At 38.6% G+C, this 17,994-nt stretch overlaps 1 protein-coding gene across 1 annotated transcript; it reads left to right on the top strand.

Moving 5' to 3' along the window:
• Positions 1-625: 625 nt before the first annotated feature.
• Positions 626-16,284, top strand: LOC124282581 (zygotic DNA replication licensing factor mcm3-like). Its single transcript, XM_046718588.1, is given in 21 exon segments — positions 626-806; positions 1,216-1,328; positions 1,878-2,000; positions 2,667-2,752; positions 3,669-3,823; positions 4,138-4,212; positions 4,564-4,647; positions 4,864-5,052; positions 5,812-5,942; positions 6,336-6,392; positions 7,141-7,238; positions 8,128-8,336; positions 8,684-8,773; positions 9,128-9,212; positions 9,437-9,566; positions 10,250-10,403; positions 13,596-13,736; positions 14,012-14,115; positions 14,914-15,011; positions 15,319-15,427; positions 15,867-16,284. Coding segments are annotated over 21 exon segments (2,505 nt in total). The 5' UTR covers positions 626-734; the 3' UTR covers positions 16,069-16,284.
• Positions 16,285-17,994: the final 1,710 nt, after the last annotated feature.

Here is a 17,994-nt window from a genome sequence, read left to right as displayed (position 1 = left end):
GTGTATTTACTCAAGGCAATAACCCGAGATATATTTGTATGAACCTCCTGAATGTCCAGCGAACATTTATAGACAAATATATTTTTGTAGGTTTTCGTACAACAAATTCTTATTTCTTTTTTAAGACAACATATATCTGATCCCAATGAAACAATTGTACATTTGTAATGGTTACTATATACAGGGAGACTATATATATGTTGTAGAGTATCCCTGCTATAGCAGCTGTACATGTTATAATGGATAAAGAGAAAATAACCCGAATTTCACTATTGCTTGCTGTTAAACCCCGTTGAGAATGGCAGTTTTCAGTTGTTTGTAATTGAATTTTGAAAAGATGAAAAAACAAAGACCTTATTACATGGTCACTGAGAAAATGTTAAAACTAGTAATCCTATGCGTGGCAGACCAACTATAAGTTACAATGCATCATGGATACCCATGTGAATCATATTTTCCCTGTAGCTCTTATATTTGCTCCATAGTTCTACACCTTGTAAAGTTAGATAAACATGATGATAATGGTCCCTTTGTCTTCATCTCCTCTGAATGTTCCGTTCTTGGTGTTTTTTAAGCAGCGTACATAGCAATTAGTTGCTACGAAAGTAAAATGTTGACATCATCACGTGACCAAAACCCCGCGAAATTTTCACATGGTGTCATTTGGCGGGAGTTAGCTTTGTTGGTGTGTACAGATTGGAGTATCTAGTGACAGTGAAACATTGTGATCAACTATGGCCACTACGGACCTCGATCAACGCATCAGAGATATCCAGAGGGAATACCTGGATTTTCTGGACGATGATGTGAGTTATTAGTTTAAATGTGAATTCATAATTCGAAGGAAATGCCTTAGTTTTCTGCCCAATTTAGGGTGTCTCCAGGACAAATACCTTCGACTTTCTCCGCAATATCAATGGGCTTTTCACTTGCTGGAATCACTTAAAATAACGTCACGAATTATATATATATATATATATTACCAATTGATTGCTTGTGCATTCAGTGGATGCGTTCGAGTGATGTCATACTTTCAAAGTTAGGATGTCAAAGTGAATCCTTGGCATTATGCCTTGACTGGACTATCCCATCGGAGTCTTGGCTAGTGTGTGGACAACTAGGAGGAAATCGCATTCACAGAAAATATACTTCATATGTTCATTTCATATAGTCTATGCTTAACAAATAAATATATCCGTTTGTGTACAATTTCAGCAAGATCAGGGCATCTATCAACAAAAAGTCAGGGATATGATCACCAACAGCGAGGTCAGGTTGACTGTCAATGTCAACGACCTCAGAAAGAAAAATCCAAAGAGGGCGACAGCGTACGTAATATAATTTGATGGTTTTATTTGCTATTTTAATTATTGATGCAGATTATATTCTAAAACTAGTGACGGTCTAAGGGTATTAGATGTATATTTCATCAGACTAATTGACTTGGTTGATTGCATATTATCTCTTAATCAGATTAATGTTAATGATTAGGATTGAAGCTCATGAAATCAGTCACTTGATTGCCAGGTCCAGAATAGATTATCTGCAGACCATTATATACAATATAGCTTGAATATTGTTGAGTGAACAACAAAAACAGATGATACAAAACCTTCCTCACATGTACAATGATGAGTGTTATTTGAAGATTCCCGGACCGTTTTTTATATTTGTACATGTATATGTATATGAAAAATAACAAAATAATGCCAAGATGTTGTTTAAAATTCATAAAATAACGATGATTGCTCAAGGTTGAATGTCTACAACTTACACAAGTATCATGGCTTAATATCAATATACCTCGACCATCAGGTGCATTTGCTCCATAGTCTGTATTTATGGTTGACAAAAGTGTATGCTTTCTTTTTCTGCAGTTTGTTGGAGGATTCTTTTGAGGAGATGATAGCTTTCCAGAATGCTCTGAAAGAACTTGTTGCTTCAGCAGATCCAGTTTACAGCAAACAACATGAAGCTTTCTTCGTTGGGCTGGAAGGAAGGTAAGGATACAGGGACTAATATCAACCATGGTAAAATACACTCCCCCCTCTTTCGTCTGTACTTCGGTTAAGATGTAACTAAACATGCATTGTGGTCAAGCGTCTGTACTTGCGAAGCTCATGATGTCAGTGACTGAGATACCGAGTTGAGATTAATATATTTTACATGCTGCTATCATGTACCTGGACTATTCAGAACAGTGTGAAACAGCAAAACAAAAACATGTTAGAAAGTGTGATTCAGTAACACTAACTGACATACCATTGCCAAATCCAGTGGCTAAACCATCCACAGAACATGTAGAATTTATAATTGATTAGATTTTCCTAGCTCTGTCACAAAGCCCTTAACCTGAATCAAGAGAAATTTGGAAATTTATCTGTCACTGAATGGGCAGGAATTTGCAGGTGGGCATCAAAGCTGCTTAATCAGTAAATATGCTTAATTTGGAGTTGCCATCGTGAATGTGAATTTCAGTAACAATGTCTGGTTTGAAATACTTCTGACTGTGCAAGATATGTCACAGCTTTATCTGTTTTGACTATTTTTACTCTTTTATGTTTTAATTTTTTAACAAAGACTTTAAAAAATGTGTACTGTTAAGTCACCGACATAAAGGTAACCTATGAAGGGAAGAATTTTTCACACGTTTTCATCTGTTCCAGTTTTGGAGCAAAACATGTAACTCCACGATCACTGACATCTCGTTTCCTGGGCAACATGGTGTGTGTGGAGGGTATTGTCACAAAGTGTGAGTATTTTCTTGAGTCCCTGGAAATTAAGGATGATATTTGTTAGTGTTTACTAAAAGTCAATGGGGGTATTTGTAGTGTGTGACCTGTGATGTAACTGTTGCTGGCTGCAAATCAACTTTCCTTTGGTTTGTCCTAACCCAATAAGGATCTGATTTGGAACTGGTCTTCAGGAACCCATGCTTATTGTAAGAGGCAACTCACTGGATTGGGTGGTCAGGCTCTCTAGCTTGGTTGATGGATCTCAGTATCCCATTTGTGTATGTCTTGTGTTCATGTCTCTTGATTGTGTATAACAGATTGATTATGTATGGACCTCTGTCATACGGCTTGACTATTGCTCAATGCAATGTATTAAACGACAGGCCATTATGTTTTCTGACTCAAGATTGCAGTGATTCAGTTTGAGGATTGTTAACTTAAGTGTGAATCATAATTCATGATTCAGGGTCCTGGCAGTTCCAACAACTTATATAATAATACTAATAACAATATTTATAACTTGCCTTTTCAAGACTAGATACCCTGCTCAAAGCGCACAATCTGATCATTATTACCCCGGATAACCCAGGCTGCCTGTTAGGCGTTTGAGGGTTAATAGTCTCACGACTTAGTTCACCAGATACCCACTTTCTGCTGGGTGAACAGAGGCAATTTTGAACAATCTCACTTGCCTAAGGTGAGACCACATGTATCATATCTGCTTCGTTGTGGGGCAGGACTGAAGTCCTAGAAACTCAAGCTGTCACAAATGGTCACCCATCCAAATGTGGTCCCTTTGACCCAAAATTGTTTGACATTTAATTTGTTTTTCCTTCACAGTAATTGCAAACTCATTTTCTCTCTATGGTCATCTGGTGCCCTTTTGTAGAGGATGTTTATTGATGATAGGAAATCGTTGTTATTCTTCCACAGGTTCTCTTATCCGCCCCAAAGTTGTACGCAGTGTCCACTACTGTCCTGCAACAAAGAAGACGATGGAGAGGAAGTATACAGACATGACATCACTGGAGGCGTACCCTAGCACAGCCGCCTACCCCCACAAAGGTTAGGACATTAAAATAATTCATGTTTGTCTAATCACGTCAACAAAAAAATCAACAATGTAGTAACATGCCACTGCAGCAGTTTCATGGGAGAAATAATGCTGACCTGTTGCTGGTAAAACTGAAGACACTCCTTCCTGACAGCTTTGTAACAATGTTTCAAATGGAGCATGCATGGAAATGTTTTGGTAGACTGCCAGCCAAAACCCTCGCTTCAAATTTTGTACGAATTAGGAAAGCATCACTGCCTTAAGCATGTCATGGATATATTGATTTGTTTAATCGTCCTGATCAGGAGTTACAAATGTGTGTTTCACCAAACTATTCTTTGTTTTCAGGATGAAGATGGCAACTTGTTGGAGACTGAGTTTGGTTTGTCGGTGTACAAGGATCACCAGACATTTGGCATCCAGGTAATGGCACAGTGGAGGAATAAAACAATAAAATATGTATAAGATTGGACTCTGCAGGGATGGAAAATTGCATCAGTCAAGTTACAGTATGCCTAAATTTGGATCATTGCGTTTTACTGGGAAATGAAAGCAGTCCCCTTTCATTAGGAAAATACCATTTTCACGAAAGGTGTGAAGTTGTTGAAAACTTAAGTTTTGGGACTTTTTACAAAATTCTGTCACACTATTGATATTCTATGTCTGATTAGCCTGTTTCATTCTGTACCTGCGCTATGTTGTACATTTTCTAGAGGCAGAAATGTATGATGCTCTGTAAGTGTACTTACGTTTTCCTGTTGCTGATATTTTCAGGAAATGCCAGAGAAGGCTCCCCCAGGCCAGCTGCCAAGATCTGTGGAGATTGTTGCAGACAATGATCTGGTGGACAAATGCAAGGTAGGCGTTGATCAGATAAACCCCTCATCACAGGGATACACTTTGGGGAACATTGCTGTCCTTCTCTAGAAATTATCCATTCCATCTGTTGCCTGTTAGAATGTGATTTTATCAATACTTATTTTCTGTAAATTTGTGTAACACTGTCAGGATATGATCTATAAGTGCTGTTCTCTGTGTGATAACACCCTTGAGTTACTCTATGCTCTGTTGCAGCCTGGAGACAGAGTCCAGGTCATTGGTACGTTCCGGTGTCTGCCAGGAAAAAAGAATGGCTACACCACTGGCACGTTCCGCACAATCCTCATCGGCAACAACGTCCAGCTGCTGAGTAAGGAAGTGTCTCCCATGTTCTCGGCTGATGATGTTGCCAAAATAAAGAAGTTTGGAAAAGCCAAGAACATGGTAAGCTCCACTTAATGAAATTCAAAGAGCCAGAATGGGTACAGTACTGTACTCCCTTCTCATATCCAGCTTGTCTGGATGTGTTTTATAGACTAGTGGTTTTGATTTTTACCAGGCTACAAGCAATATTTAGGTCCCCACATAACCAATATTCAGCAGTGAAAGCTTGGTCAACGATTACCATGGAATTTGTAGAAAGACAAGTGATAGTGATACAAATGTAGCATCGCTAAGGGATTAGTTACTTTGTATGGCCGTGTGTATGTTAATGGTGGAATTGGTCTAAGAACTGTATTGAATGTTGTACAACTTCTCCCGTTCCCCATAAATGACCGGTCCCTAAGTCACATTCAGATTTATAGATTAGTCCCTATAGTTGGCATTCTGAAATGTTTACTTATTCTCTACTCTGTATTATTAACCAGGGATGGAAATAACTTTAAGATTGCTAGTGTACTCTGGTACAGTGGCACATGTAAAATCACTTGCCCTGATAATTTTTCCACTGTACCCTCCGTTTTCTTGTTGATTTATTAAATAAACAACATAATTAACATTGGAAAGTCGACTGAACACCGGTACAGTGTGATATACAAATTTGCTTGCCCGACAGAAAAAAACACTGGACTCGGACGTCGGGCAATGGGTTATTTCCACCCCTGTTAACTGATGCGACAGATTAGTCTTTCCTTTTGGCCTTTATAACCTGTACCAATTTTCTGTTAAGTATCAGCTGATGTGACATTTCTCTCACTACAGGATGTGTTTGAGGCACTCAGCAAGTCAGTGGCACCATCTATTTGTGGCCATCCGTACATTAAGAAGGCTGTCCTCTGTATGCTGCTGGGGGGGAATGAGAAGGTTCTAGCTAATGGAACTCGGCTCAGAGGGTAAGAAGATGTCTCACATTAAAATGTTCCTAATATCTGTATCTGTTCTTGTCTGAGGTGTGCATTATTGTTAACATTATTGTCAGTCAGTCAGTCATCATCATCATCATCAGAGAGGACTTGTTTGCCAGACACTTGTCTGTTTGCTGGTTAGTCTTAAACCTTTGGCACTTGTTATTCTGGGGCAGAGTAAGCTTCCCATGCCCGTCATGAGAGTCAGCTTATGTTTTCCTAAATTCTGAGGAATTTCATTCAGTGCTGTAAGGGATTAAAACCAAGCTTCAAATGACCCATGAACATAAAGGTTAAAATTGGTCTTTGCTTTAATGTAAGAGGTTCGAGTCGAATCTTTCAAAATGTTTACTTTAAATGTTAATGTTTGATCATTTGCAGAGACATCAATGTGTTGCTGATTGGAGATCCATCAGTGGCCAAGTCACAGATGCTGAGGTAAGCTAGCTGGTCATCTTCTTTGAAATGCTAACACACGCCAGGGATTTGTATCTTGACAACTGAAACACCTACTTAGTATATTTGTTGTAGATTATTTAAGTGGGTGTTATTGTATCTGACAGTTATCTTTTTAACGTTGCATGTATTCATTGATTTACAACTGTCCAACAGTATTCCATCTTGATCTCTGAAATAAAAAAAACCCCAAGAGATTGAGGGTTGTGGTTCATCTTCCAAAAGAAAGAGTATCTAAGAGCACTGGACTGGGATGTGAATAATATTGCAGCCATAGCAGAGGTATATATAATCATGCTGAATTGTCGCATCCCTGACTGAAAGACGAAACATTGGCATGTCGTTGAGAATAGTTGGAGTTTATGGACAGAAAACTTTTTGAGGAGATTAACCTTTGCATTGCAAATTTACACTTTGAGATGTGTTTACCAAAACATTTATTCCTATTTTCATTTTGTTATGGTTCAGAAAGTCACATTTCCAAACTTAACACAAACAAATTAATCATATTAACCTTGTGGTCGGCAAGTCATGGTTAATGGACAGCTTCACACCCAAAATAAGTCAAATTGTATCTTACGATCCATCTTGTATCTTGGCTGTAGTATAGTTATATGAAATGATTTAAGGTAGATATCATTACTTGAAGAAAAAAGATGAAAACTTTCCAGGCTTTCCCCATGGTGTGGCCAGTCCCATTGAGGTGCTAAGTGATGTGTGACTGTTGCAGGTATGTGCTAAACACTGCTCCAAGAGCAATTCCTACCACAGGCCGAGGGTCATCTGGAGTTGGTCTCACTGCAGCGGTGACATCAGACCAAGAAACAGGTAGGATATTTCACTTGTTTACTCCTCATGTCAATCAAAATCATGTTACTGTTTGACCAGTGTAGATGTTGCCAAAGAACATAGGACTTCAGCAGCCTACACATAATAATAATAATAATGCGAATATTTATAACAAGTCATTTCCAGGCTAGATATCCTGCTCAAAGCGCGCAAACTGATCATTATTACCCCGGATAAGCCAAGCTGCCTGTTAGGCGCTAGAAGGGTAATAGTCTCACGACTTATTTCACCGGGTACCCATTTCCTGCTCGGTGAACAGAGGCAATTTTGAACAAACTCACTTGCCTGAGGTGAGACCACATGTATCACATGTGCTTCATTGTGGGGCAGGACTGAAGTCCCAGAAACTATTAGGGCTCAAGCTGTCACAAACGGTCAACCATCCAAATGTCCCTTTCACCCAAAATTGTTTGACATTTAATTTGATTTTCCTTCACAGTAATTGCAAACTCGTTTTCTCTCTATGGTCATCTCACTTGCCTAAGGTGAGACCACATGTGTCACATGTGCTTCGTTGTTGGGCAGGACTGAAGTCCTAGAAACTCAGGAGTTAAGCTGCCAACACGGTCACCCATCCAAGGATTGTCGGAGCCCAATGTTGCTCAACTTCAACTGATTTGTGACCTGAGCGCTATGCACAGGACCACGTGCCACACGTGTTGTAAAAGATCACTAATACTTGATGATTGCATATTATCGTATCCTAGTGTGCGAGTGAGTGCTCTTGATATCGATCACTAGATTGCCTGGCTCAGACTGCTGGAACAATGGCATGTTGCATTAACAAGTCAAATGTTCAAATTTGATTTTGAAATATTTTGACATAAATTGGAGATTAAAAAATTAAATATTGTGTATTTGTTTTCAGGGGAGAGACGTCTTGAAGCTGGTGCTATGGTGCTAGCTGATCGTGGCATTGTTTGCATTGATGAGTTCGACAAGATGTCTGACATTGACAGAACAGCGATACATGAGGTGATGGAACAGGGCCGTGTGACAATCTCAAAGGCTGGAATTCATGCCAAACTGAATGCAAGGTGCAGTGTGCTGGCTGCTGCCAATCCTGTCTATGGAAGGGTGAGAATAATTGCCTTCAGCATAATGGATTTAATTGATTCATGTGTAATATTTCCTTTTTATGTGTATCATGTGGGCTCCCCAATTGGGCGCATACCAGAAAACGTATGCATGTGGATTCTATTTCCTTCAGTTACGTTTCTAGGTTTATCAACACTATACCCTTGCTCGGTTTCAGCAACATAGTAAATCTGTTAGACCTGCGTCACTTTGGACTTGCCACCCACATTATTGTGACAAACCATGATATAACTGGAATATACTGATGCAGAGTTGAACCCAAGTCACATCATCCCTGGATTGTGTTGGCAGTACAAAACCATAATAACTTTTCATCTTATATTTAGTACGACCAGTACAAGACTCCTATGGAGAATATAGGACTGCAGGATTCTCTTTTGTCTCGATTTGATCTTCTCTTCATTGTCCTTGACAAGGTGAGTACAAAGATGGTTGGGTGAATTTTGTAAAGTCTTATTTATCTTATCTTTTTAAACTTTTTCTCAGTGTGATAAGTCTGAAATGTTCTGTATTATGCTCTGGAATGTTGCACTTGTCCTGACAGAATTAAAGGTGGCATTTTTTCAACATTTCCTCACACTAACCTAAAATATTTTCAATACTTGTCTAGATCCTGGCTTTAGCTAATCAGAACATATTTTCAGTTAAATTCAACATTTATCATGTGTTGTATTTCTATATGTGAAAATGTCACAAGCAAAATGTTGCTTTAGAGCCAGTAATATTGAATGTTTGCAGGAAGACATTACTTATTTCCAAAACTGTTTCAGATGGACCCTGACAGTGATCGCCATATATCGGACCACGTTCTGAGAATGCACAGGTACCGAGCTGGCAATGAGCAGGATGGAGACGGTAAGCTAGCACTGGATTCCTTTGTATACTGTACAAACAAAATAAGAATTTTTTTAATATATATATATACCATATCCGTAAAACTGTCTGCACTTAAAGAACTATCCCCGAAAATGTTAACAAAACCTCTCATTTTAGTGTTCAGTTTAGTTTGATTCGAACATTCCAATTAGTTACAGAAACAGTTTTATGAACACTGATTATTGAAATCTGTTCTCCTTCAGTTTTGACCATGGGAAGCTCAGTGGACATGTTGGCTACACAAGACCCGGAAGCTGATCGGGATCAGTCAGAGGAGACGCCCATGTACGAGAAGTATGATGTCTTGCTGCATGGCAATTCCAGGAGCAAAAAGTATGTACAAAATTGATTTTTTTTTGTTATCTTTGTCCTCAGTGGAATACTTATGTTACAGATAGGAGAAAGATGTTCTTTTTCATAGCTCGTGGTATTAAGTATGTAGCAAATCCTGAGCATCTGCACTTTGATGGCATCGTATATGTACGATCTATTGCTTCGATCTCATACTGAAATGAACTACATGAAAATTAAGATTGTCAGTCGCATCTGATTTTGTCTCCATTTCCCTGTTTGGCAGTGTCCCATTTGGCTCTAGCCCCTTTGGCTTCAGTAACTTGAAGACTGTGTTGTGTATTTCTAAGAAAATAAATTGTAATTAGTTACATTTCCATGGAAACAATTTGGACCTTGTATCTTGTTCTATATTACCATGCCACAATTCTGAAAATAATTTATATTTACGCAAGAAACTTTACATGTGTATTTAAATCCTGCTCAACTATTTTCTTTTCATATTTCTCAGTTAATTTTTCTCCTCATATCTTGTTTTTCCTCAGAAACAGTTTGTGCTTATGAATTCTTTCAACTCCCACACCACACCACACCACACCACACCACACCACACCACACCACACCACACCACACCACACCACACCACACCACATCACCACCACCACCACCACCACACCGCATTCAAGTTGGTGTTTAGTTTTGTGATAGACAAAATCTGCTTTCAGAGACAAGATTCTGAGTATGGAATTTATGAGGAAGTACATCCATGTTGCCAAGGCCTTGAAGCCCAGTCTGACGAGGGAGGCTTCCGACTACATCGCCGAGGAGTACGCCAAGCTGAGAAGTCAAGACAACCTCCAGCAGAGCAACGTAGCACGGGTAGGTGGTAGAAAATCTGTGAAACCAGTGGTCGATATAATGATCATTCCATATGTGTAAGATGACATGGAATCAAGACGGCAATCATAATGACCAGATTCATTTACCATACTACAAGCATAATGACCAGATTCATTTACCGTACTACAACCCTACCGACCAGATACATTTACCGTACTACAACCCTAATGACCAGATACATTTACCGTACTACAAGCATAATGACAAGATTCATTTACCGTACTACAAGCATAATGACCAGATTCATTTACCGTACTACAACCCTACCGACCAGATACATCTACCGTACTACAACCCTACCGACCAGATACATTTACCGTACTACAACCCTAATGACCAGATTCATTTACCGTACTACAACCCTACCGACCAGATACATTTACCGTACTACAACCCTAATGACCAGATACATTTACCGTACTACAAGCATAATGACAAGATTCATTTACCGTACTACAAGCATAATGACCAGATTCATTTACCGTACTACAACCCTACCGACCAGATACATTTACCGTACTACAACCCTAATGACCAGATACATTTACCATACTACAAGCATAATGACCAGATTCATTTACCGTATACAACTACAACCCTACCGACCAGATACATTTATCGTACTACAACCCTAATGACCAGATTCATTTACTGTACTACAAGCATAATGACCAGATTCATTTACTGTACTACAAGCATAATGACCAGATTCATTTACCGTACTACAAGCATAATGACAAGATTCATTTACCGTACTACAACCCTAATGACCAGATTCATTTACTGTACTACAAGCATAATGACCAGATTCATTTACCGTACTACAACCCTAATGACCAGATACATTTACCGTACTACAAGCATAATGACCAGATTCATTTACCGTACTACAAGCATAATGACCAGATACATTTACTGTACTACAAGCATAATGAGAAGATTCATTTACCGTACTACAACCCTATCGACCAGATACGTTTACCGTACTACAAGCATAATGACCAGATTCATTTACCGTACTACAAGCATAATGACCAGATTCATTTACCGTACTACAAGCATAATATCCAGATTCATTTACTGTACTACAAGCATACTACAAGCATAATGACCAGATTCATTTACTGTACTACAAGCATAATGACCAGATTCATTTACCGTACTACAAGCATAATGACCAGATACATTTACTGTACTACAAGCATAATGACCAGATTCATTTACCGTACTACAACCCTATCGACCAGATACGTTTACCGTACTACAAGCATAATGACCAGATTCATTTACCGTACTACAAGCATAATGACCAGATACATTTACTGTACTACAAGCATAATGACCAGATTCATTTACTGTACTACAAGCATAATGACCAGATTCATTTACCGTACTACAAGCATAATGACCAGATTCATTTACCGTACTACAAGCATAATGTCCAGATTCATTTACCGTACTACAAGCCATGACCAGATACATTTACCGTACTACAAGCACAACGACACGGTACATTTACCGTACTACAAGCATAATATCCAGATTCATTTACTGTACTACAAGCATACTACAAGCATAATGACCAGATTCATTTACTGTACTACAAGCATAATGACCAGATTCATTTACCGTACTACAAGCATAATGACCAGATACATTTACTGTACTACAAGCATAATGACCAGATTCATTTACCGTACTACAACCCTATCGACCAGATACGTTTACCGTACTACAAGCATAATGACCAGATTCATTTACCGTACTACAAGCATAATGACCAGATACATTTACTGTACTACAAGCATAATGACCAGATTCATTTACTGTACTACAAGCATAATGACCAGATTCATTTACCGTACTACAAGCATAATGACCAGATACATTTACCGTACTAGAAGCATAATGACCAGATTCATTTACCGTACAAGCATAATGACCAGATTCATTTACCGTACAAGCACAACGACAAGGTACATTTACCGTACTACAAGCATAATATCCAGATTCATTTACTGTACTACAAGCATACTACAAGCATAATGACCAGATTCATTTACTGTACTACAAGCATAATGACCAGATTCATTTACCGTACTACAAGCATAATGACAAGATTCATTTACTGTACAAGCATAATGTCCAGATTCATTTACCGTACTACAACCCTATTGACCAGATACTTTTACCGTACTACAAGCATAATGACCAGATTCATTTACCGTACTACAAGCATAATGACCAGATTCATTTACTGTACTACAAGCATAATATCCAGATTCATTTACTGTACTACAAGCATACTACAAGCATAATGACCAGATTCATTTACCGTACTACAAGCATAATGACCAGATTCATTTACCGTACTACAAGCATAATGACAAGATTCATTTACCATACTACAAGCATAATGACAAGATTCATTTACCATACTACAAGCATAATGACAAGATTCATTTACCGTACTACAAGCATAATGACAAGATTCATTTACTGTACAAGCATAATGACCAGATTCATTTACTGTACTACAAGCCTAATGACCAGATTCATTTACCATACTACAAGCATAATGTCCAGATTCATTTACTGTACTACAAGCATTATGACCAGATTCATTTACCGTACTACAAGCATAATGACCAGATTCATTTACTGTATGTACTACAAGCACAACAACCAGGTACATTTACCATACTACAAGCATAATGACAAGATTCATTTACTATACAACAAGCCCGACGACCAGGTACATTTACCGTACTACAAGCATAATGACAAGATTCATTTACTATACAACAAGCCCGACGACCAGGTACATTTACCGTACTACAAGCATAATGACAAGATTCATTTACAATACAACAAGCCCGACGACCAGGTACATTTACTGTACAACAAGCAAAGGTAGCTGGGGTCCCAGCAACACTGGGATCCTCCAGAAGGAACACAGTTCTACAAAGGTTGTCAACAAAGTTAATGAATTACTTAACATTGTCCTAGCTGAGAATTAAGTTTTGTGTTTACAGCTGTTAAGCATTCTTACTTACACATGTGATTTGTAGAACCTGATGTTCTATGCTGATGAGAATATGCTTACTACTATATACAAAGGTGAAATATTGCAATCAGTGAATTGAAATATTGATGTTTTTGTCTGTATAGACTCAGCCAGTGACTGCCAGAGCGTTGGAAACGATGATCCGTATCTCCACAGCCCATGCCAAGTCCAGACTGTCCAAGACAGTCGAACTCCAAGATGCTCAAGCTGCTGTGGAACTCATACAGTTTGCCTATTTCAAGAAGGTATCGGATACTTGATTTAATCACCAATGAAAAAGAAAGCAAATCACTTTTAATGGCGCTTTTTGCACTTTTTAACAGAACCTACATGCTAAACTCTATGTTCATCTTATGATGAACTAGTCCAAGTTGAAATTCTCTGAATTTCCGACTTGATAGAAATTCAATACAATGACTGAAATTTATGCAAGATATTGATTATTCTTGTAGAGAGCTTGAAAATAATACCAGTAGATTCATTTGATTTTGGTTTTATTGAATTGCTTGATCTGTGACAGGTTCTGGAGAAGGAGAAGAGTCGGAGGAGGAAGCATGATGATGATGAGACTGAGGAAAGTAGCCAAGAGGAAGGAGAGGAAGAAGAGAAACCCAAGAAGAAGAAGTAAGAAAAATACTTTGATACAAAGAAATTTGATGTTTTCAGATGGTCAAATGCATGAAATAGTAATTTCAGTTGGTTATGGCAAAGGTTTTAATTGAGAATAGGACATCGTGTAATAAGTTGTCCTGTTGCATAAAGACACAAAGTAGTTACCAGCCATCACATGGTTATATCCAGTGTTTGATGCAGTTCAGGTCAGTTGGTTAAAATATCTCTGGAGCTGATTGTCATGATCCTCTCAGACTCTGGCTCGCATGGCCCATTTGACTATTTGCTGGATATATAGAGAATACTACACGAGGTCTCATTACATACGAATTATACGAAACGAGTGTCCTTCCTATGGTATCTGAACAGCGACACAGCAACGTTCACAGTGTTTACATTCCCACAATGCATTTAAGTTGTAGAATGAATGAATTCACGTGTTTGTTATGAATGAAAAAATACTTACGTCAGAATGTGACCTAATTGAGAGGTCATCGGTTATCCAATCAAATCGTTAGAATCTCAGGTCAAGTCGTTACGACACAGGTCAACGCGATACGACACTCGTGTGACGTACGAGATTAGTATGCAACTACCAATACGTTGACCTCGTGGGTAATAATAGTGGTTATTGCCACAATATATGAGTGGATTAAAACAAGATTCCTCACAGAGGAAGCTGGTAGTCATGGAGGAAAACTTATACAGTATGGTATTGAATTGGTAATTTGCGAAGTAAAATGTGCTGATTTGATGTCTTGCTTGGAAGCTGAATGTATGAATTATTAACATTGATTTCTTGTGTTTCAGGCGTAAGGAAGTGCGAGAGCGTCGGCCCTCAAAGAAGGAAGGAGAAGATGGCTATGACCCATATGACTTCTCTGGGGATGAGGACAGTCAGGCTGAGGGTAAGTATTCTGGGCGTGTGGCCAATTGTTTGTGTGTCAGCCCCACACCAGTGTTAATGGCCATCACCCAATGGGAAATGTTAAGCTTTCACCAAACATATAGCTTACATGATATGACTCAAGTACTGATAAACATGGTGTTTGCATTGACTTTCTGTGTTGAGAGATGTCAAGAGAAATGAGGAATCTGATGTCACCTTTCAAGATGCACACTTGCTGAAATCATGCTGTGACTTTAAACTGAGTGATGTGTTAAGGCAGATTGTGGTTGGAAAGGGTTGTATAAAAATATTGTAACTATTTTCAGATGAAGCAACAGAGGGCACGGAGAAAAAGAAGAGGCGATTACCACGGAGATCAGAATCGGCCATGGAAGCTGAGGAGTCTTCACAGACTGATAAACTGTCCGATGACAGGTGAGTAACTCTCGCTGCCCCCTCACCCTCAAGGAAGTCTGTAAGATATCTGTTGTATTTAATAGAAGTAAACCTACAAAAACCAATAGATAGGTTAAGTATTCAGATATGTTTTCTTGGTTAGGGATTCAAAGGCAATCTGAAAAATTGATCATGGGATTTTTTTCTCAGTTTTGCTCACGATGATCCTGATGTGTCCTCTCCATACCGATCTGCCCCATCTTTTACGTCTGCCTCAGTAAATATGGCCATCTGCATCACTGTATATTTAAAGGTTTACAAACTCGTGATGTTAGAATTCTTCCATCTGACATTATCACGCTACATGACCATTGATAGATGTTTTATAACAGCATTTAAAGTTATTTGCCCACCATTTCCCAGAGGCAGATAGGTATTTCGTGATCAGCCTGGTAATCCATTTATTTTCTTCCCACAGACTGAAGGCCTTCAGGAGCTCCTTGTTCAACCTGTTCAAGACTGAACATGCTCAATCAGTGGAACTGGACAAGATCCGGGCGTTCGTGAATAAGCAACAAGTCGGCTCAGAGTTCACTCAAGAGGAAATCATGCAGGCCATTGACCAGATGATGGACATGAACCAGATCATGTTGTCGGACAATGTTGTCTTCCTTATATAAGAAGATTCTTTCCTGTGGCAGAACCCAGATCATGTTGTCAGACAATGTTGTCTTCCTTATATAAGAAGAGTCTGTCCTGTGGCAGAACCCAGATCATGTTGTCAGACAATGTTGTCTTCCTTATATAAGAAGAGTCTGTCCTGTGGCAGAACCCAGATCATGTTGTCGGACAATGTTGTCTTCCTTATATAAGAAGAATCTGTCCTGTGGCAGAACCCAGATCATTTTGTCTTCCTTATATAAGAAGAGTCTGTCCTCTGGCAGAACCCAGATCATGTTGTCGGACAATGTTGTCTTCCTTATATAAGAAGAGTCTGTCCACTGGCAGAACCCAGATCATTTTGTCAGACAATGTTGTCTTCCTTATATAAGAAGAGTCTGTCCTGTGGCAGAACCCAGATCATGTTGTCTTCATCATAGCTATCGGATGGAATTTTCTAGCATTGCAAGGAAAATTGAACCTTTGTATTTCTCTTTATTTGACTGTTTGAAGCATTGCAATGAACCTGAAGGTTCCTGTAAAGTGACATTGGATAGGATGCGGACTGATGGTTTGAACTATGAAATGTACGTAGTTGGTGAAGTAGTTATGCTTCATGGCTCCGACCTTGAAGATCCCCCCCAAATACAGTGCTGATTGTATATTCTTTGTTGAGGTTTTGGGGAAACACTTGTACTCCGTTTTTTTTCTTTCAATATGTGACCATAACTAAGTTATTCCTGAAGCTTTGGAGAATCTTTGATGTTGATTGTTTGTCTAATGAAACAAAACTTTGGCTTCATGAAATATTGACCAGGGGCTCCTTACACGAAGTAATGTTTACTAAGGTTAACCTTAACTCCCATTGTTTAACATTGCACTAAGGTTACCTTAGTGACTAAGATCACTTTAGCGTTTTGTGAAAGGAGGCCCAGGTATGGAAATGTGTTGTCGAGAATCCGTTCATCATAAAGTCATGGGGTCCCATTAGCTGAAAAGGTGTTTTGGGTATGTATGTTGTGAAATGCCTGTTGTAAAGTTTTACAACCCTTACAAACTTTTTCCTACTTTATGGAGAACTGATCGGATTCAACAGGAAAGAAACACTCATGAGAAGAGGCCTGATACCTGTACACAGTTCAGGAAGCTGTACATACATCTGTAAATGTTGTAGATATTCTATGAAAAGTATACCCACACAGATTCATCTTCGTAGCAACACATGTACATGTGGGGAATATTTCATATACTTCCTGTAAATCAAATTTAAACTCTATTAAATATGTTTGCCTTATTTATGAACTGTCTCTTTATCGTTTTTAGTGGAAATTGAGAGGATGTGTGTTTTTGAGGGAGTATTGGATTTCTTGCTCGACAGTGAGCTTGTCAGTTTGAAACCGTGCAATAGTCACTTCTCCACAAATTAAGATACAAGTGTATGATCCCATGCAGGGGTTTTCTGTAGGAAGTCTTACTAAATGATAGGTTTACACAGGAAATATTTGTTCCTTGGAACTGATAGCGGTTGACAACTACAAATGACTTCACCACTATGTTTACAAACATATTGGGGTTTTATAACACGTGGTCGTTTGATATCTTTCAAAATGTTTGTTATGGTTTAACTAAGAGAAAAAATAAGACCCCAATTTTCCCTCTTAAAATACCTTGCAGGGCTCCAGATAAGGGGCGTATGTACGGATAAAAAATATGCACGATACGGTAGGATATAATTTAGAAACAGTAGCAGATACGCAGCACAGCAATGGTGTACGGTCTTAGAATCATTTACAGACGTATTTATCTGAAAAAAGTATTGTTTTATTGTTTTTTACCTGTTTACAAAAGAGTAGCAATGCTGTGGTGCATATATGAAACGAAACACAAGATCACATACGCCATTAAAATCCATTCAGTACTCGAAATGTACTCTTAAGTTTTTCCAG

Source organism: Haliotis rubra, unplaced genomic scaffold, assembly GCF_003918875.1.
Source record: "Haliotis rubra isolate DU_JTF1 unplaced genomic scaffold, ASM391887v1 Scf30, whole genome shotgun sequence".
NCBI classification, from domain to species: Eukaryota; Metazoa; Mollusca; class Gastropoda; order Lepetellida; family Haliotidae; genus Haliotis; species Haliotis rubra.
Note: the sequence above shows the minus strand (reverse complement) of the source record. Positions and strands in the feature narration are given on the sequence as shown.